The 21,533-nt window shown below is 45.5% G+C and overlaps 1 protein-coding gene across 1 annotated transcript in view; it reads right to left on the reverse strand.

Annotated features, from left to right (window-relative positions):
• The window catches only part of LOC115139465 (dual serine/threonine and tyrosine protein kinase-like), a 32,254-nt gene extending 11,689 nt beyond the window's left edge, over nt 1-20,565 (reverse strand). The window contains 6 exon segments of the mRNA XM_029676890.2: nt 3,306-3,501; nt 3,701-4,195; nt 12,695-13,077; nt 13,080-13,103; nt 19,298-19,924; nt 20,126-20,565. Coding sequence (XP_029532750.2) covers nt 3,306-3,501; nt 3,701-4,195; nt 12,695-13,077; nt 13,080-13,103; nt 19,298-19,502 — 1,303 coding nt within the window. The 5' untranslated portion in view covers nt 19,503-19,924; nt 20,126-20,565.
• Nucleotides 20,566-21,533: the final 968 nt, after the last annotated feature.

Raw genomic sequence — 21,533 nt, forward strand, 5'->3', positions numbered from 1 at the left:
TGTGTTAATACTTTATTTTAAAATAAAGGTTTTATAAAAACTCTAAATGCTCTCTGTGTCTAGGTAGGTAGGTCTCTCTTGTCAGTCTCTTATTTATTTTATTTCATCTTTATTTAACCAGGTAGGCCAGTTGAACAAGTTCCCATTTACAACTGCAACCTGGCCAAGATAAAGCAAAGCAGTGCGACACAAACAACAGAGTTACACATAAACAAACGTATAGTCAATAACACAATAGAAAAATCTGTATACAGTGTGTGCAAATGTAGAAGAGTAGGGAGGGAGGGTAAGGCAATAAATAGGCCATAGAGGCGAAATAATTACAATTTAGCATTAACACTGGAGTGACAGATGTGCAGATGATGATGTACAAGTAGAGATACTGGGGTGCAAAAGAGCAAGAAGGTAAATAACAATATGGGGATGAGGTAGTTGGGTGTGCTATTTACAGATTGGCTGTGTACAGATACAGTGATCAGTAAGCTGCTCTGACAGCTGATGCTTAAAGTTAGTCTCTGTCTCTCTCTCTCTCTCACCCCCCAGGTCTCTCTCTCTCTCCGCCCCCCAGGTCTCTCTCTCCCCACCCCCAGGTCTCTCTCTCTCCCCACCCCCAGGTCTCTCCCCCCCCCCAGGTCTCTCTCCTCCCTACCCCCGCCCAGGTCCCTCTCCTCCCTACCCCCGCCCAGGTCCCTCTCTCTCCCTACCCCCCCCGCCCAGGTCTCTCTCTCTCCCTCCCCCCGCCCAGGTCTCTCTCCCTCTCCCCCGGTCTCTCTCTCTCCCCCCCGGTCTCTCTCTCTCTCTCCCCCGGTCTCTCTCTCTCTCTCTCTCTCCCCCGGTCTCTCTCTCTCTCTCTCCCCCCGGTCTCTCTCTCTCTCTCCCCCCCTCTCTCTCTCTCTCTCTCCCCCCGGTCTCTCTCTCTCTCTCTCCCCCCGGTCTCTCTCTCTCTCTCTCTCCCCCCGGTCTCTCTCTCTCTCTCTCCCCGGTCTCTCTCTCTCTCTCTCCCCCGGTCTCTCTCTCTCTCTCTCTCCCGGTCTCTCTCTCTCTCTCTCTCCCCCGGTCTCTCTCTCTCTCTCCCCGGTCTCTCTCTCTCTCTCCCCCGGTCTCGCTCTCTCTCTCCCCCCGGTCTCTCTCTCTCTCTCCCGGTCTCTCTCTCTCTCTCCCCCGGTCTCGCTCTCTCTCTCTCCCGGTCTCGCTCTCTCTCTCCCCCGGTCTCTCTCTCTCTCTCCCCCCAGTGTCTCCCCCGGTCCTCTCTCTCTCCCCCGGTCTCTCTCTCTCTCTCTCCCCCGGTCTCTCTCTCTCTCTCTCTCCCCCCTCTCTCTCTCTCTCTCTCTCCCCCGGTCTCTCTCTCTCTCCCCCTGGTCTCTCTCTCTCTCTCTCTCCCCAGTCTCCCCAGTCTCTCTCTCTCTCTCCCCAGTCTCTCTCTCTCCCTCTCTCCCCCAGTCTCTCTCTCTCTCTCTCTCTCCCCCGGTCTCTCTCTCTCCCCCCGGTCTCTCTCCGCCCCCCAGGTCTCTCTCTCTCCCCCCCCCCTCTCTCTCCCCCCCCAGTCTCTCTCCCTCCCTCCCCCGGTCTCTCTCTCTCCTCTCCTCCCCCCGGTCTCCTCTCTCCCCTCTCCCCTCTCCCAGGTCTCTCTCTCTCTCCTCTCCCCCGCCCAGGTCTCTCTCTCTCTCTCTCTCTCCCCGGTCTCTCTCTCTCCCCCGGTCTCTCTCTCTCTCTCTCTCCCCCGGTCTCTCTCTCTCTCCCCCGGTCTCTCTCTCTCCCCCCGGTCTCTCTCTCTCCCCCCGGTCTCTCTCTCTCTCTCCCCCCGGTCTCTCTCTCTCTCCCCCGTCTCTCTCTCTCTCCCTCTCTCCCCCCCCGGTCTCTCTCTCTCCCCCGGTCTCTCTCTCTCCCCCGGTCTCTCTCTCTCCCCCCGGTCTCTCTCTCTCCCCGGTCTCTCTCTCTCTCCCCTCGCTCTCTCTCTCCCCGGTCTCTCTCTCCCCGGTCTCTCTCTCCCTCTCCCCGGTCTCTCTCTCTCTCTCTCCCCCGGTCTCTCCCCCTCTGTCTCCCCTCCCCCGGTCTCTCTCTCTCTCTCTCCCCCCCCGGTCTCTCTCTCTCTCCCCCCGGTCTCTCTCTCTCTCTCCCCAGTCTCTCTCTCTCTCTCTCTCTCTCTCCCCCCAGTCTCTCTCTCTCTCCCCCCGGTCTCTCTCTCTCTCTCTCTCCCCCGTCTCTCTCTCTCTCTCTCTCTCTCTCCCTCTCTCTCTCTCTCTCTCCCCAGTCTCTCTCTCTCCCCCGGTCTCTCTCTCCCCCCGGTCTCTCTCTCTCCCCCCCCGGTCTCTCTCTCGTCTCTCTCTCTCTCTCCCCCGGTCTCTCTCTCTCTCTCCCCCGGTCTCTCTCTCTCCCCGGTCTCTCTCTCTCCCCGGTCTCTCTCTCTCTCTCTCCCCCGGTCTCTCTCTCTCTCCCCCTGGTCTCTCTCTCTCTCTCTCTCTCCCTCTCTCTCTCTCTCTCTCTCTCTCTCTCTCTCTCCCCCCCGGTCTCTCTCCCTCCCCCGGTCTCTCTCTCTCCCCCGGTCTCTCCTCCCCCGGTCTCTCTCTCTCCCTCCCCCCGGTCTCTCTCTCTCCTCCCCCAGGTCTCTCTCTCTCTCCCCTCTCTCTCTCTCTCCGGTCTCTCTCTCTCTCGTCTCTCTCTCTCTCTCTCTCTCCCCGGTCTCTCTCTCTCCCCCGGTCCCTCCCTCCCCGGTCTCTCTCTCTCCCTCCCCGGTCTCTCTCTCTCCCCCCGGTCTCTCTCTCTCCCCCCCCGGTCTCTCTCTCTCTCCCCCGGTCTCTCTCTCTCTCCCCCCCCGGTCTCTCTCTCTCTCCCCCGGTCTCTCTCTCTCTCCCCCCCCGGTCTCTCGCTCCCCCCGGTCTCTCTCTCTCTCTCCCCGGTCTCTCTCTCTCTCTCTCCCCCGGTCTCTCTCTCTCTCTCTCTCTCTCTCCCCTCTCTCCCCCAAGTGTCTCTCCCGGTCTCTCTCTTTCTCTCCCCGGTCTCTCTCTTTCTCTCCCCGGTCTCTCTCTTTCTCTCCCCGGTCTCTCCCCAGTCTCTCCCCAGTCCCCCCAGTCTCTCCCGGTCTCTCCCCCCGGTCTCTCCCCCCGGTCTCTCTCTTTCTCTCCCCGGTCTCTCTCCGGTCTCTCTCCGGTCTCTCTCTCTCTCTCTCTCTGGTCTCTCTCCACTTATTGTGTCTTTGGCTGTATCCCACACATGAACTATTAAGATATTTTTACTATAGTATGCCATGATCTCAGAGACATTTTACAGTATCAGTCTTTAGACTTGACCTTTGACAGGCAGTGTACCTGTGAACTCCAGGTTGGCAGCATCCTCCAGCAGCTGCTCCTTCATGCTGCTCAGCGTCTCCACGATCATCTCTTTCATCTCCTCCTGCTTGCGGTTGGCGATGGCCATCAGGGAGATGAACAGCTCGCCCTCCTTCTCCCGTGTGTACTCCAGCCGCCGCGGTGTGATCTGCAAGTCCCTCTGCATGTCAAATGCCTGCAGCCGGGGAGAGGAGGAAAAGTACGTCTTTGCCACCACTACCACTACATAGTCAGAGTAATTTCTCCCTACTGTAATTATGCCTTCAAATTAAACAAGTTTCAGTTATACATTTTGTGACGCTATACAGATTTTATTTGATTAGCTAATTGATTGGCTGATTATTTCCCCCAGACACAGCTGTCCCCCTACTGACCTGGTTGATGAAGAGGTCAAGGCAACGGCAGTGCACCCCATTGAGCAAGTTCGCAACCTCCACCTGCTGGTTGTGGAGCACCTGGCGGGCAAAGGTCACCAGGAGGCGGTGCAGCCTCTCAAAGGTCTCCCCCAGGACACTCTGGGGCTTGACGGCCGGGCTAGGCGTCTGGGAGGGGGCTCCGCAGGAACAGTTCCCCACCGGAGTGCTGAGGAAGCCCAGGGACAGCAGCTGCTTGTAGAGGGGGCTCCTCTCCCTCTCTAGGCGCCGGCTGGGCTCGGGGGAGGCCTCGGGCGGAGTCGCAGGGATACGGACGAAGCAGATGGGGAAGAGGAGCATCTCTTTGACTTTCCTTAGCTCGGCCACCTGTTCGGCAGTGAGGGTGTCCTGGTTGAGGGCGTAGAGCATGATGGGAACCGCGTTACGCGTACAGTCCTCTAGGGCCTCCTCAATGGGCTGGACACTGGGGCATGGCACCACCATGATTTTCGCCTCCTGACAGAGCAGGGAATATACTTTAATCATTGAAATGGTCATAGCAGCACTCATCAACACTTATATAAATGTTGTGGAAACATAAAACACCTACAGGTAACTGCCAAAATAAAGGAAACACTAGACTGGGTGTTTCATATCGTCTGGAAAAGGGATCTCCTCACTGAACTCACTCAGGTCTGTTCAACGCTAGTCGAACCAATCGGATTCCACGCTTCAAGATTGCTTCGATCATGTTGACTGGGATATGTTCCGCATTGCAGCGAACAACATTGGCGAATATGCTGATTCGGTGTGTGAGTTTATTAACAAGTGCATCGGTGATGTTGTACCCACAGCGTCTATTAAAACATTCCCCAACCAGAAACTGTGGATTGATGGCAGTATTCGTGCAAAACAACTTTTTTTAATCGCTTTGAGAACAATACAGTGCCACTGACACGGCCCGCTACCAAAACCTGCGGACTCTCCTTCACTGTAGCCAACATGAGTAAAACATTTAAAACGGGTTAACCCTCGCAGGGCTGCAGGCCCAGATGGCATCCCCGGCTGCATCCTCAGAGCATACGCAGACCAGCTGTCTGGTGTGTTTACAGTCATATTCAATCAATCCTTATCCCAGTCTGCTGTCCCCACATGCTTCAAGAGGGCCACCATTGTTCCTGTTCCCAAGAAAGCTAAGGTAACTGAGCTAAATGACTACTGCCCTGTAGCACTCACTTCCGTCATCATGAAGTACTTTGAGAGACTAGTCAAGGATCATATCACCTCCACCCTACCTGACACCCTGGACCTACTCCAATTTGCTTACCGCCCCAATAGGTCCACAGATGACGCAATCGCCATCACACTGCCCTAACCCACCTGGACAAGAGGAATACCTATGTAAGAATGCTGTTCATTGACTACAGCTCAGCATTTAACACCATAGTACCCTCCAAACTCGACATTAAGCTCGAGACCCTGGGTCTCGACCCCGCCCTGTGCAACTGGGTCCTGGACTTCCTGACGGGCCGCCCCCAGGTGGTGAGGGTAGGTAACATCTCCACCCCGCTGATCCTCAACACTGGGTCCCCACAAGGGTGCGTTCTCAGCCCTCTCCTGTACTCCCTGTTCACCCACGACTGCGTGGCCATGCACGCCTCCAACTCAAATCATCAAGTTTGCAGACGACACTACAGTGGTAGGCTTGATTACCAACAACAACGAGACGACCTACAGGGAGGAGGTGAGGGCCCTCGGAGTGTGGTGTCAGAAAAATAACCTCACACTCAATGTCAACAAAACAAAGGAGATGATTGTGGACTTCAGGAAACAGCAGAGGAAGCAGCCCCCTATCTACATTGACGGGACAGTAGTGGAGAGGGTGGAGAGTTAAGTTCCTCGGCGTATACATCCCGGACAAACTGAAATGGTCCACCCACACAAACAGTGTAGTGAAGAAGGCGCAGCAGAGCCTCTTCAATCTCAGGAAGCTGAAGAAATTTGGCTCGTCACCAAAAGCACTCAAACTTTTACAGATGCACAACCGAGAGCATCCTGTCGGGCTGTATGGTACGGCAGATGCTCCGCCCATAACCGTAAGGCTCTCCGGAGGGTAGTGAGGTCTGCACAACGCATCACCGGGGGCAAACTTACCTGCCCTCCGGGACACCTACACCACCCGATGTCACAGGAAGGCCAAAAAGATCCTCAAGGACACAACCACCCGAGTCACTGCCTGTTCACCTCGCTATCGTCCAGAAGGCGAGGTCAGTACAGGTGCATCAAAGCGGGGACTGAGAAACTGAAAAACAGCTTCTATCTCACGGCCATCAGACTGTTAAACAGCCACCACGAACACAGAGAGACTGCTGCCTACATACAGATTCAAATCATTGGCCACTTTAATAAATGGAAAAATGTATGTAATCAATGTATCACTAGCCACTTTATATTATAGAATGTTTACTTACCCTACATTAATCATCTCATATGTATATACTGTACGCTATACCATCTACTGCATCTTGCCATCTTTATGTAATCTATCACTAGCCACTTTAAACAATGCCGCTTTATATGTTTTCACACCCTACATTACTCATCTCATATGTACACTATATACCATCTACTGCATCTTGCCTTTGCCATTCAGCCAACACTCATTTATATTTGTATGTACATATTCCTATTCATTCCTTTACACTTTTGTGTATAAAGTAGTTGTGAAATTGTTACTCGTTAGATATTACTGCATGGTCGGAACTAGAAGCACAAGCATTTCGCTACACTTGCATTAACACCTGCTAACCATGTGTGTGTGACAAATACATTTGATTTGGCATCTTTTGAACAGTTAGTACAAAAGTTCAATATTCTTAGATCCCCTTTCTTTAGATACAAAACTACATAGTTTTGTATCTTCATACACTAATCACTTCCCATCACACCCACCTAGATTATATATTTTTAAAGTGAACCCTTATATCAAAAGGGGGCATAAGCTTGATCTATATATTAAACTAGCACAATCTGGATTCCCTGAACTCTCTTAAGAACCAATGGGAAGAGTATTTAGGTGAACAACCTTCAGATGAAATTTGGCAGAATATGCTTGCGAGAATACATTTTTCATCTATACGTCTAAGACATGCTGTAATTCAATTTAAAATAGTTAAATCGGCTGCATTGTTCAAAGGCTAAATAATCCAAGATTAGACCAGAAATAGATCTCACTCGTGACTAATATAAGCAAACTCCTGATACTTTATTACACATGTTTTGGACATGTCCGAAATCGACAGATTTATGGATATCATTTTTTGCGAGACCTGTGAAACCTTCTGCCTTTATTGCATTTTGGGAGTGGCACCACTGGAGGCCCCTCTAAACAGTTCTATTGAGTGGCACCACTGGAGGCCCCTCTAAACAGTTCTATTGAGTGGCACCACTGGAGGCCCCTCTAAACAGTTCTATTGAGTGGCACCACTGGAGGCCCCTCTAAACAGTTCTATTGAGTGGCACCACTGGAGGCCCCTCTAAACAGTTATATGGCAACATGCTGGCATGTACTACTCTTCTAGCTAGACGTCTTCTACTATTTAAGTGGAAAGATCGGTTCCCTCTTACTTTTAACCATTGCATAACTTCCTTTATCCAACATCTCAAGCTAGAGAAAATATGCTACTCCATTAGTGGATCTGCAATTACATTTTATAATATCTGACAACCTTTCCCATCTTTTGTAGAAGACTTGGACCCAGCTAATTTCACAAGTCCATAAACCAACCCAAATTAGAATTTGTATCACTATTTTTACTCTTTGTTTTATAATATCTTTGTTATCTTTTTAACTATTTGATTATATTACTCACTGTATATCTATCATGCCTGCTTTAAGTCTGGTTTTGGAGTTGGGCTCTGTTAAAGCATGGGGGGGGGTGGATTTGATAGGGGATCCGTGTGCGTTTTGCCCTCTACCTGTTCTGTCTGTGTTATCTGTATAATCATGTAAAATGCCTAAATAATAATAATACAACATGTGTTAATAGGGCGTTGGGGCACCACAAGCCGCCAGAACAGATTCAATGCACCTTGGTATACATTCTACAAGTGTCTGGACCTCTATTGTAGGGATGTGATACCATTCTTCCACGAGAAATTCCATAATTTGGTGTTTTGTTGATGGTGGTGAAAAACTGTCTCAGGAGCCACTCCAGAATTCTTATAGGTGTTAAATGTGGTTGAGATCTGGTGACTGAGACGGCCATGGCATATGGTTTACATCATTTTCATGCTCATCTAACCATTCAGTGATGACTCGTGCCCTGTGGATGGGGGCATTGTCATCCTGGAAGAGACCACTCCCATCAGGATAGAAATTATTCACCATAGGTTGAAAGTGACCACTCTGAATGGCTGTGTATTTATTGGTGTTTACCTTACCCTCTAAGGGTAAGGTTGAATGGACCTAAACCATGGTAGGAAAATGAATCCCACACCATACAAGAGCAACCAGAATCCTCATTTACTCAAGTGTTTCCTTTATTTTGGCAGTTACCTGTATCAATTATGACATGATGACATTTTACATTTACATTTAAGTCATTTAGCAGACGCTCTTATCCAGAGCGACTTACAAATTGCTGTCCCCAGTCCACCTGGCCATGCTGCTGCTCCAGTTTCAACTGGCCTGGGCCCTAGGACCATGTCCCAGGACTACCTGGTCATGATGACTCCTTGCTGTCCCCAGTCCAAAGAAAACTGGCCATGCTGCTGCTCCAGTTTCAACTGTTCTGCCTTACTATTATTCAACCATGCTGGTCATTTATGAACATTTGAACATCTTGGCCACGTTCTGTTATAATCTCCACCCGAGAGACAGCCAGAAGAGGACTGGCCACCCACACATATGCTCTCCCATCTCCAATTCTCTCTTTGGCTTTGAGCTCTCTCTCGGAGGACCTGAGCCCTGGAAACATTTCTTGCCCCAGGACTACCTGGAATGATGACTCCTTGCTGTCCCCAGTCCACCTGACTGTGCTGCTGCTCCAGTTTCAACTGTTCTGCCTTATTATTATTTGAATGCTGGTCATTTATGAACATTTGAACATCTTGGTCATGTTCTGTTATAATCTCTACCCGGATACAGCCAGAAGAGGACTGGCCACCCCACATAGCCTGGTTCCTCTAAAAGCTAGGTTTTTTCCTAGGTTTTGGCCTTTAAAACTAGGGAGTTTTTCCTAGCCACCGTGCTTTTACACCTGCATTGTTTGCTGTTTGGGGTTTTAGGCTGGGTTTCTGTACAGCACTTTGAGATATCAGCTGATGTACGAAGGGCTATATAAATAAATTTGATTTGATTTGATTTGATCAACAAAAGTATAATTCTCTTGCATGAGAAATGTCCTTACACTTGTTTTGGTACTGTTATTTTAAGTAAAAAGATTCCTAGGTTGAGTAAACATGCAGGGTAGTACACAATATTTCTCCAATCCTCATTGGCCCCCAAATACACTACTACCAGTCACATTATTGTTTTTCTAACTGGGACAAAACTCAGACGCAGTATGTGCTGCCATAAACACAAACACAGACCTGTCTGGTCATGGGAAAGGGTATGGGAGGGCAACAGAAAACCAAGCAAGAAAACATTTTCACTCCACGTTTGATGAATTACACAGTAACAGCCACAGAAATAGAACGAGAGGGCGTGCGAGGGAAAGAGGAAGAGAAATGGAGGGTGGGGGGCAGACTGTAAAAGAGCGAGAGAGAGAGAGAGAGAGAGAGAGAGAGAGAGAGAGAGAGAAATGACTAACACAGCCACACAAAAGAGACAGTCAGTCCCATCTCCAAGAAACAACAGCGTTGGCCAACTGAGCAGTCTCTTCAGAACAAAGATAGCCTGCAAACATTTCTTCACAACCAATCAAAATAAATAGAATGTTTCAATTGCCATAATGCAGTCAATTTCCAAATGTAGTCCAACTGCTGAATATCTACGGAATATTTTGAAGACTATTTTATCACCCTTATGGGTAAATCCATTTGAATTCAATCACTTTTTGACAGCACCCCTTTTGATTTACACTTCCCCAGTGCAGAAGTGGTCAGAAAGTGACTTTTTGGACCTGAATGCCAAAACATTAAAGAGATAAAGGTGCAAAAAGTTGACCTATTTTGCATACGAGACATCCGTATCGTCAACACTGGAAAAGATAAACAGTTCAGATGGATATCATTTAAAAGCTTACAAACAGCCCTGTCAAACTATTTTATAATTACTTGAAAAATGTGTTAATAAAACATAACATTTTCTAACCTTTAACGTCAACCATCTACAAACACGTGAACTCAGATGTTTTTATATTCTCATACCCGTATTTTCTGTCATCGGAGGTTGTGTTGTGCCCGCCATCGGTTCAGACGCAAAATGCTCTGGAATACAGGGTGGATGTCATGTTTTGGCTGATAAACGTACTCAAATGGGAACAACATTAAAATTTCAACTTTTGTATCACATCAGAGAATGTTGACTTGAATGGGAATATCTGTTGTTTTAAATTATACTGTCAAATCTCCATAAGAAACTAAGAAATTAAGGAATACCTAGGATAGGATAAAGTAATCCCTCTTACACCCCCCCCCCCCCCCCTTAAAAGATTTAGATGCACTACTGTTCCACTGGATGTCATAAGGTGAATGCACCAATTTGTAAGTCGCTCTGGATAAGAGCGTCTGCTAAATGACTTAAATGTAATGTAAATGAAACCTATTGAAATCATAGAAAATATAGATCATAAATGGTCATGTCTATTCTAAGTTGACATTTGACGTGGGTGGACTGGCAGCCATATCAATACAATGTGCATTTCAAGTGTGCCAGCTAAATTGCAGTGGTCTAATGGGATAGAATTCATAGAATGGACCTATTTCTGTGATTGAAATGACCCCCACCCTCTATTCCAGAGCATGTTGTGCCTCAACCAATGGCAGGTAAAACAAAAAAACTCATAATGTAAAGTAGCTACAACGTGTAAAACCGGAGTTTACACGTGTTTAGATGACAATAAAATTATAAAAATGATAAAATAGTTTGAGAACCCTGTTTGTAAGATTTTAAATGATATCAAACTCAACCGTTTATCTTTTCCAGTGATGAAGACATAGATGTCTCCTGGTATGGAAAATGGGTCAACTTTGAGCACCTTTATCCAAAGTCCAAAAAGTCACTTTCTGACCACTTCTTGCAAACATGTATGGAAAGTTGTGTTTGAATCAAAAAGGTTGCTGGTTCAAATACCGGAACCGACAAGGAGAAAAAAAATCTGTTGCAGTACCCTTGCGCAAGGCACTTAACCCCAATTGCTCCACAATGGCGACCCTGGCTGTGACCCCACTCCCTGCGGGTGTTTCAGGTGTAGTTGGGATATGCAACAAAAAAAACATTCCAGCAACAGGACAAATATAAGCACCCCTCAAAAGTATTAATAATAATAATAATAATAATAATAATAAGGGAGGCTGTCAAAAAGTGATTGAATTCAAATGGATTAACCCCTATATCAGACAATAATGGACGGTTGCAACCCACAATCTGCATATGTAAGCAATCAGTTTTTATTCTCAGTCGAAAACATTCTTTAGATATAGAAACACATCTAGGCTATATGAACTTGTGGCAGACTTATGTCTGGGAGGTTATCTGAGAAACGCATCCATACATAGGTTAGCACTATCCCAGTCATGTGTGTCACTGTGTGGCTAACCTGGGGAGAGTGGGGTGGGGAGCCCAGAGGAGGGTCATTAACGAGTTAGCCCTTTTATCTCCTGGCCTCCCAAAACAGGGCGCTCTGATTCTGCCATGGCTGTGTGAATGTCACAGTAGGCTGAGAGCTGCTTCCCTGCCTGCCCGCCTCTAGCCCCCCAGAGGAAACAGCAGCAGCTAGCTGCAACTCTTTGAACTACTGCTCTGACTACATTATTAAATACACCACAGCCTAGCCTACCCAACATGTGTGAGTAATCACATAGGTCATCACATATTGACTTACACTGGCTCCGTCACTACTCCATTTATACTCAGAATCCTGCCTCGCCAATTTAACACAAAAGAGACAAAACCTAAGGGCAGGGCAACCTGATATCAGCTTTTTGTTCTCCAAATAAGAAGCTTACGATCATAACGAATTTGGCAAAACACAGGGGGAAAAAAACAGACAGCAAATTATGACATGGGCTAATAAGCAGTGCCCTGATGGAAGGATCCAGTCGTAACCATGGCAACTTCCTCATCGCAGTGAAGGGTTTAACTTTGGAAGTGTTTTCCTTATGTGCCCCGGTCATGTGAATCGCACCAGACCAGGGCCATTACATAAGGTGAGGGTGGGTGGGGGGCCGAGCAGTCTATAAGGCAGTGCAGGCAGGGCCTAGCTAACGCATACGTCTCAGTGCTGTCTGGAGCCTGGCTTCCATGGCGACCAGCTAAGCGAGGCCTTTGTTTGAAGGATTAAGCACCACTTTTCTCAACCCGCACTTGACAACAAGCAAGCACAGTGCAATCCACACACCAAGGCATGTTAGTCAGCCGAGCAAGATGGGCTGTGTCTGTCCACCTGGTAGAGGAGTCCACTAGTCTTCTGTAAGTAACCTCTGGTACCAGAGGGAAAGCTCAGACTAACATGGGGACTGATCTACTCTGTGCAGTAACCTTTGTGTGCTATTAATGTTACCAGCCTGGAGAGGACGATGAAAAACAAGCCTGCCATTCTAGTTCCCATAAGAGGGAGAACTAACATATCATCAGTGAGATGACAGTATCATCAAAAACTCAAGACTCACTCTCATGACAGCCAACGAATCAGGCATTTATCAAATCAATACTGTAACGTCAGTCAATGAGCATACCAATAAGTAAAAAGGACCTTTGACCATTTCTCCTGTAGGCTTACATTGCAAATACATTAAAAAAGACTCCCACCACCGGAATCCTACTCGCATATGCAAATGTAGGTGTACCTGTAGCAGAGGGTGGTGCAGGGTGATCTCCAGCTCAGCCAGCCTGTGGGCGGGGTCTTCACACTCCTCCTGGATCTCCAGGTCCTCCCGGGGAACCGTATCCCAGCGCCCACAGTGGGCCGCCAGCTGGTGCACCAGCTCATACTGGCCGGGCAGCGCCAGGCTGAGTCGCGTCTGGCGTCCGTGGGTGAAGCACAGCTTTCTCCTCTTGCAGGAGGTGCCCTGGACGCCATCGCAGGCCTCGCCCGCCTCAGGCCCCAGGGGCAAGAGCCGCTCCCCCAGCAGGCAGTTGAGCAGCTGGTAGCGCGCGGCACAGTCCTGACCAAGTACCACGATGTAGAGGACGCTGCCCACGTTGCTTTGCAGGAACTCCTCCTCATGCCGGGGAAGGAGATGCAGCTCAGCTGGCCTAAGAGAAGGGACAACAACATATGGGTGTATAGAAGGGAATCAAATCCAATTTTATTTGTCACATACACATGGTTAGCAGATGTTAATGCGAGTGTAGCGAAATGCTTGTGCTTCTAGTTCCGACAATGCAGTTATAACCAACGAGTAATCTAACCTAACAATTCCAAACAGGGAACAGGGAATTGTAATGGTGGGGGGAGGGCTTGAGTTGTTGTCCCTCTCCCTTCTGAGGGGTAAGGAAGAAGCCTTTTTCTTCAGGTATTAGGCCTAGTAAAAATCTGCATACGTTGATAATACAACGTAATGTTATAACAACATCTAATATCCCACTTTGAATGTGTGCAAATTCCAACGGATTGGCTTGCAATAGAGAAATAACGGAACCAGTTGTGAACTGGTGTCTTGCATCTCTTTGTCTCTGCACTTCTGGCATAGGAAAGGTCAGAGGGAGAATCTATTGTGTTTACTTCAAAGCCCCTCCTTAAGCCCTTGTCTGTTATCTCCTGACCCATCTCCGTGGCAACCCATACATCCTGGTTCATCGTTAGGTGGAAAATACAGTGCGTTCGGAAAGTATTCAGACTCCTTGACTTTTTCCACTTTGTTACGTTACAGCCTTATTCGAAAAATGATGAAATAGTTTCCCCCCTCAATCTACACACAATAGCCCAAAATGACAAAGCAAAAACAGGTTAAGAAATGTTTTCATTTACATAAGTATTCAGACCCTTTACTCAGTACTTTGTTGAAGCACTTTAAGCAGCTATTACAGCCTGGAGTGTTCTTGGGTATGATGCTACAAGCTTGACACACCTGTATTTGGGTAGTTTCTCCCATTCTTCTCTGCAGATCCTCTCAAGCTCTGTCATGTTGGATGAGGAGCATTCCAGCACAGCTATTTTCAGGTCTCTCCAGAGAGGTTATATTGGGTTCAAGTACAGGCTCTGACTGGGCCACTCAAGGACATTCACAGACTTGTCCTGAAGCCCCTCCTGCATTGTCTTGGCTGTGAACTTAGGGTCATTGTCCTGTTGGAAGATGATCCCTCACCCCAGTCTGAGGACATGAGTGCTCTGGAGCAGGTTTTCATCAAGGATCTCTCTGTACTTTGCTCCGTTCATCTTTCCCTCGATCCTGACTAGTCTCCCAGTCCCTGCCGCTGAAAAACATCCCCACAGCATGATGCTGCCACCACCACACTTCACAGTATGGATGAACCAGGTTTCCTCCAGACATGATGCTTGCAATTCAGGCCAAAGAGTTCAATCTTGGTTTCATCAGACCAGAGAATGTTGTTTCTCATGGTCTGAAAGTCTTTAGGTATCTTTTCGCAAACTCCAAGCGGGCTGTCATGTGCTTTTTACTGAGGAGTGGCTTCCGTCTGGCCACTCTACCATAAAGGCCTGATTGGCAGAGTGCTGCAGAGATGGTTGTCCTTCTGGGAGGTTCTCCCATCTCCACAGAGGAACTGTGTCAGAGTTACCATCGGGTTCTTGGTCACCTCCCTGACTTAGGCCCTTCTCCCCCGATTGCTCAGTTTGGCCAGGCAGCCAGCTCTAGGAAGAGTATTGGTGGTTCCAACCTTCTTCCATTTAAGAATGATGGAGGCCACTGTTCTTGGGGACCTTCAATACTGCAGAAATGTTTTGGTACTTTTCCCCAGATCTGTGCCTCGACACAATCCTGTCTTGGAGCTCTACAGACAATTCCTTCGATCACATTGGTAGGTTTTTGCTCTGACATGCGCTGTCAACTGCGGGACCTTATATAGACAGGTGTGTGCCTTTCCAAATCATGTTCAATCAATTGAATTTTACCACAGGTGGACTCCAATCAAGTTGTAGAAACATCTCAAGGATGATCAATGGAAACAGGATTCACCTGAGCTCAATTTCAAGTCTCATAGCAAAGGGTCTGAATTAGAGGTCGACCGATTGTGATTTTTCAACGCCTATACCGATTATTGGAGGACCCCAAAAAAAAGCTGATACCGATTAATCGGCCTATTTTTTATTTGTAATAATGACAATTACAACAATACTGAATGAACACTTATTTTAACTTAATATAATACATCAATAACAATCCATTTAGCCTCAAATAAATAATGAAACATGTTCAATTTGGTTTAAATAATGCAAAAACAAAGTGTTGGAGAAGTAAAAGTGCAATATGTGCCATGTAAAAAAGCTAACGTTTGAGTTCCTTGCTCAGAACATGAGAACATATGAAAGTTGGTGGTTCCTTTTAACATGAGACTTCCATATTCCAAGGTAAGAGGTTTTAGGTTGTAGTTAATATAGTATTTATAGGACTATTTCTCTCTATACCATTTGTATTTCATATACCTTTGTCTACTGGAGGTTCTTATAGGCACTTTAGTATTGCCAGTGTAACAGTATAGCTTCCGTCCCTCTCCTCGCCACTACCTGGGCTCAAACCAGGAACACATCGACAACAGCCACACTCGAAGCAGCGTTACCCATCGCTCCACAAAAGCCGTGACCCTTGCAGAGCAAGGGGAATAACTACTCCAAGTCTCAAGAGCAAGTGACGTTTGAAACGCTATTAGCGTGCACCACGCTAACTAGCTAGCCATTTCACATCGGTTACACCAGCCATTAGGCTGATAGGCTTGAAGTCATAAATAGCGCTGTGCTTGCGAAGAGCTGCTGGCAAAACGCACGAAAGTGCTGTTTGAATTCATTCTTACGAGCCTGCTGCTGCCTACCAATGCTCAGTCAGACTGCTCTATCAAATCATAGACTTAATTATAACATGATAACACACAGAAATACGAGCCTTTGGTCATTAATATGGTCGAATCCAGAAACAAAAGATTTATTATTTCAGTGAAACACGGAACCGTTCGGTATTTTATCTAAAGGGTGGCATCCCTAAGTCTAAATATACTTGTTACATTGCACAACCTTCAATGCCATGTCATAATTACGTAAAATTCTGGCAAATTAGAACGCAATGAGCCAGGCTGCCCAAACTGTTGCATATACCCTGACACTGCGTGCCATGAACGCAAGAGAAGTGACACAATTTCACCTGGTTAATATTGCCTGCTAACCTGGATTTCTTTTAGCTAAATATGCAGGTTTAAAATATATACTTCTGTGTATTGATTTTAAGAAAGGCATGTGTTTATGGTTAGGTACAGTCGTCCAACGATTGTGCTTTTTTCGCAAATGCGCTTTTGTTAAATCATCCCCCAGCGTTGCATTGATTATATGCCAAGCTGGACACGCTAGATAAACTAGTAATATCATCAACCATGTGTGATAACTAGTGATTATGATTGATTGTTTTTTATAAGTTTAATGCTAGCAACTTACCTTGGCTTCTACTGCATTTGCGTAACAGGCAGGCTCCTCGTGGAGTGCAATGAGAGGCAGGTGGTTAGAGCATTGGACTAGTTAACTGTAATGTTGCAAGGATGGATCCCCCGAGCTGACAAGGTGAAAATCTGTCGTTCTGCCCCTGAACAAGGCAGTTAACCCACCGTTCCTAGGCCGTCATTGAAAATAAGAATGTGTTCTTAGCTGACTTGCCTGGTTAAATAAAAGGTATTAAAAAAAAAAAGGATTTATCAAATCGGCGCCCAAAAATACCGATTGTTAATTCAATTAAATCGGCCATTCCGATTAATCGGTCGACCTCTAGTCTGAATAACTATGTAAATGTGATTTCAGTTTTTAATTTAGTGTAAATTGAAAAACATTTCTAAAAACCTGTTTTTGCTTTGTCATTATGGGGTATTGTGTGTAGAATGATGAGGGGGAGAAACAATTTAATACATTTTAGAATAAGGCTGTAACATAACAAAATGTAGAAAAAGTAAAGGGGTCTGAATACTTTCCAAATGCACATACAGGTTAAGACAACGTAATAAGTCCATGTGGGAGCGTTCAATAAATATATACATTTTTTATAATTAAACCAGCGCCGTTGCTGATTCTACAGGATTAGCATAGAAAACATGACCAGCGGTCGGGAAATCAAGTAATAAAGTGGGTGTAGATCATTTGAAAAATGTTTAAATGATTAGAATGACAATAAAACAGTTATACTATGCATTTGCTGAGTAAGCTGAAATGCACTATAATTGTGTTTATTTTCCACTTTGATGGCGAACTTTCTGTACTGCTAACATTCTCTTTAGTAATTTTCACTCTAATTGCTAGTCCCATTGTTTAGAAATCTTCCCCATTGTTGCGAAGAGTTATGGGATATTAGAATCCCGTTGTTTAAACCTTTGTCATCTTCAACCTAAATGAATCACAGGAAATGGTCATAATCCTCCATGATGCTGAGTCACGTTCTAAAGCAGTTATACAACAGACAAAGACAATGCCAGCAATGGACTGCTCTACTCTGTTTCTCTCTTTCCCTCCCCACCCCTTATATTCACTCCCTCTTTCTCCAACCCAACACTGTTTCCTCTGCAGCTGTTTATCTGGTATTACTCTGCATGGTGTTTGGCCTAAAACATTTTGCACGCAGTAGGCCTTATAATCCAATGGATGATTGAACCACAGTAGAAATTATATATATATTTAAATACCTACTGTACTGTTTTCTACATCTAATTAGGTATTTTATTCAAGTTCACTTAAGACGCCTTGCTTAAGGAGGTGGAAGCTCATTTTATCACAACTATGGCATTCATAAGGTTTTTAGTTGAGGCCAGAAAGACCAGCCGTGTGTGTGTGTGTGTCTGATTCTAAAAGCGGTGACTGAGTTCATAAGGTTTTGTATAAAAATAGGCCTATAGGCTTAATAAAAACATCCACTTGGAATTAGATTAAACAGCTGCACTTTCCATTCAGTGATGACTGGTCACATTTTGTAGCATGTTACTAGAGCTTGAAACATGTAATCTGGCATGGCAACCTCTCTGTGGTTTGTTGTTAGACTGAAAGAGATATTTATAGCCCTACTTGATGGAAAGGATAGATTTGCTTTTCACATTAAATTTGACATTCTAGATGCACTAGATTGAGGATGTTGAAACATTCTTGGTAAATGTGTGTGTAAATTTAAATGGGTTTAGTGGCGACACTAAACCCACAAACATACCTTAGTGGACAGGTAGGTGGGCTTGAATGACAGCCCTATTAGACAGAGGCTCAAAAGAACTCACAACTCCTAGACAGGAACGTGAGAATCACACTCACACCCTGCTCATCAGCCCGCACACATTTCAAGGTCAGGCTATCCCCAAATTAACTAGTGCAGTGACTAGTGCAGAGTTTAAAATTATGAAATTAGGATGGCTTACAGCAAATGGATATGTAGCCTACTATGTTATTTATCATCAGTACATGTTTCCTTTTGCCTCTCAGCATACTGGGTGCCCTTTGTCAGGTCATACTGTTGAGATAGACTTTAGCTGGCCCTAATCTGTTAATTTTCCCTCTAAATCCTATTTAACACATTTTCTACAGTCGACGTGTTGCCAAAGAAATCTCTGTCCGGCCAACAGTTGTTTTTTCCAGTGGGGGAATAGGCAGACCCTAGGCCATTTACCCTACCTCATTACTTCCATTCAGATGACAGTTAAACTTTTAACAATATCCACCTGTATATGGCATCCCACCACCGTATATGAATTGGGTACAGGTCAGAAACATGTGGGCCCTTTAGGAATTGCCTGACGTCAGCAGCACTTGTGCACATTCCTAATTGGAACATTATGGGATGTGCAGAGTCTGCTGTACCTAATTCAGTCCACCTTGAATGACCACAATCGGAAGAGTTCCCACTCAAACTCATTCTAGAATGACTGACATTCCTCTGCTTGTTGTCTATGTTTATGGGGCTTGTCCAAAGTTAATAGGGTTTCACACTGGAACCAATAAGCACATTACAAAACTTGTGAGTGGTGGCTCTCAATGAAGGCCAAGTCTGTATAATGTAAAATAATCAGACAGGGTCCTTCAGTAACAGGCATATTATAATATAAGTACTGTAGCTACTTGGATAAAAGTAACCTGAAGTACTAAAGTGTGTGTGACATGATGTGACAACCTAATCACTTAATATGGTCTAGTTAGATATGCATGTTTGGATAAGCATGCCGTTTTCTGAGGAATGTGGAAGTTTTACTGAACATTCTGTTGCGATGATGCCGAGAAAAGCGGTAATTATTGGTAACAAATGTGAACAGGTTTACATTCTTACCTGCCTCCAGAGCAGCTGCCTCCGAGCTGGCGGCCGATGCGCAGGCGTTACTGTAGTTGCGTTTTATTTCCCGGAAAAATGCGTTGGTCTCCTTCAGATTCTTTTTCAGTTGTATGGAGTGTTTATTGTAGCTGTTGAAGAGTCGGGATAATTCTCTAGCTAAAGGAGTGACTTTCTGCACATTTCCCCCACCTACCACCTCCATTGCAGTAGGTATTTGAGTCTGTAATGAGGCACAATGGGGAGAACGCTCTTCTCTTTACTGCTTTAAACTTCCAACCGAATATGGTATGCAAATGGTCCCAGTCTTCAAGTTGTAATTGCCATTGCAAGTTATTGGACAAGGGCGCATCAGTGAGCGTCAATGTGATTTGCTGCTCCGTTTCAGTGAATTCTCTTATGGTCTCACTTATTCAGATTTCCACTGTTCAATTATTTGCATCAGTATCACTAATGTTTGTTTACTTGACGTATAGGTTGTGCCCTGTGCATGGATTTCAGACACCAACAGTCCAAAAAGTCCACTGTTAATTTAAAGGGGCGATTGTGCAAGCGATATCGCAGTGCAAGCGGGCAACGTTACTGCCGTGGGGAATTCCGTAGCAAAATCACTGCATCACATTGTCGCTGTCAACACAAACAAAATATGGCATGACAAACTTCGAACGGCAAATAGCTAGTTTGATAACCAGTGTCCTCTAGCAAACGACTGTCTTAGCTAACGTCAGCTATCGAACTTGCCAACTTCTTTCCAGCCCTAGCTAGCAGTGTCTCAGTGATGTGAGATAGTTAACGTTGGCTAGCTCCCGTACTAGTAGCCTTACTTACCTTCCTATCCAGTTCCTATCCTACTAGCCAGCAAGCCAGGCATCGTATTCCAAGTTAATGTTTCAAGACAGCAGACCCATTACCCCAGCCGATGTTGTCATTAGCTCCCTCGAGTAACCTTTTCCACAGGTGCTACATAAACTAGCGAGTTACTGCTAATTTGCTGGTTTATCCGAGATTCCACGGAAGAGATGGCTAGTTCGCTAGCAAAACAAACTCGCTCGCTGTCAATCACAGTTGTGATACATAAAATATGTCTGTCGCTACGCTCCTCAGTCTTCAATGAATGCTAGAAAAAAAAGCTATTACCATCACTCGAGGGGATCAACATTTGGAATGTTACAGTTTAGCAGCACTCTCTTAAAACAAACACAGACAGTTCGGGAGTACCTAGCTAGCTACAGTAGATACTTGGAGAAGGACAATGTTTCTCTATTGCCTTCTGGGATATGTAGTTCTACTGCCCAGAGAACATGGATTCATTTGCTACTGTTAGGACGTAATCTCGTTTAACCCAGACTAAAATTTGCTCGATTAAATGTATGTTTTATTTACATTTACGCAATCTGTCCACGATATATTATTTAGGGACAAATAGGCTCAGGTTCTCCATACTCTTTCTCTGACATGGCAACGTGTGAAAAACAGTATTATCTGGGAGTCTGATTTTAGAGGTTTGGTGTTGCAGTGAATTGGAATTTGGGTCCATGCGACTGTCAATCGAACACTTAAACTACTAACTTCCCAGGGATGGACAAAAATGACTAAATATAATTATAAAATACAATAAAGATCAATGTATTAAAATTAACTACAAAATATTTGTATTTAATTAAAATACATGTATTTTAAGATATAGAAATAACCTACATTTTTAATAACTAGCTGGCCAGAAGAGCAACAACATTCTCAGTAATGGTTACAGAAACGTTTTACTTGCTATAACTGTTATATGTTGACGTTTATCTACCTTAGTTGAATTCACTGACTGTAAATAACTCCGGATAAGAGTGTGTGCTAAATGACCAAAATGTAAGTGTATATATGAAAATGAACATACCAAAAGGAACTGCAAGCAACACTGGGTATTATTATTGATGTCAGGCAGAGGTCAATGAGAATAATACTCAGCATTTTTTTATTTAACTTTTATTTAACCAGGTAGGCCAGTTGAGAACAAGTTCTCATTTACAACTGCCACCTGGCCAAGATAAAGCAAAACAGGGCGACAAAAACAACAGAGTTACACATGGGACAAACAAACGTACAGTCAACAACACAATAGAAAATCTGTATACAGTGTGTGCAAATTAAGTAAGGAGGTAAGGCAATAAATAGGCCAATAGTGGCGAAGTAATTACAATTTAGCAATTTACACTGAAGTGATATATGTGTAGATGAGGATGTG

This window comes from Oncorhynchus nerka, linkage group LG2 (assembly GCF_034236695.1).
Source record: "Oncorhynchus nerka isolate Pitt River linkage group LG2, Oner_Uvic_2.0, whole genome shotgun sequence".
NCBI classification, from domain to species: domain Eukaryota; kingdom Metazoa; phylum Chordata; class Actinopteri; order Salmoniformes; family Salmonidae; genus Oncorhynchus; species Oncorhynchus nerka.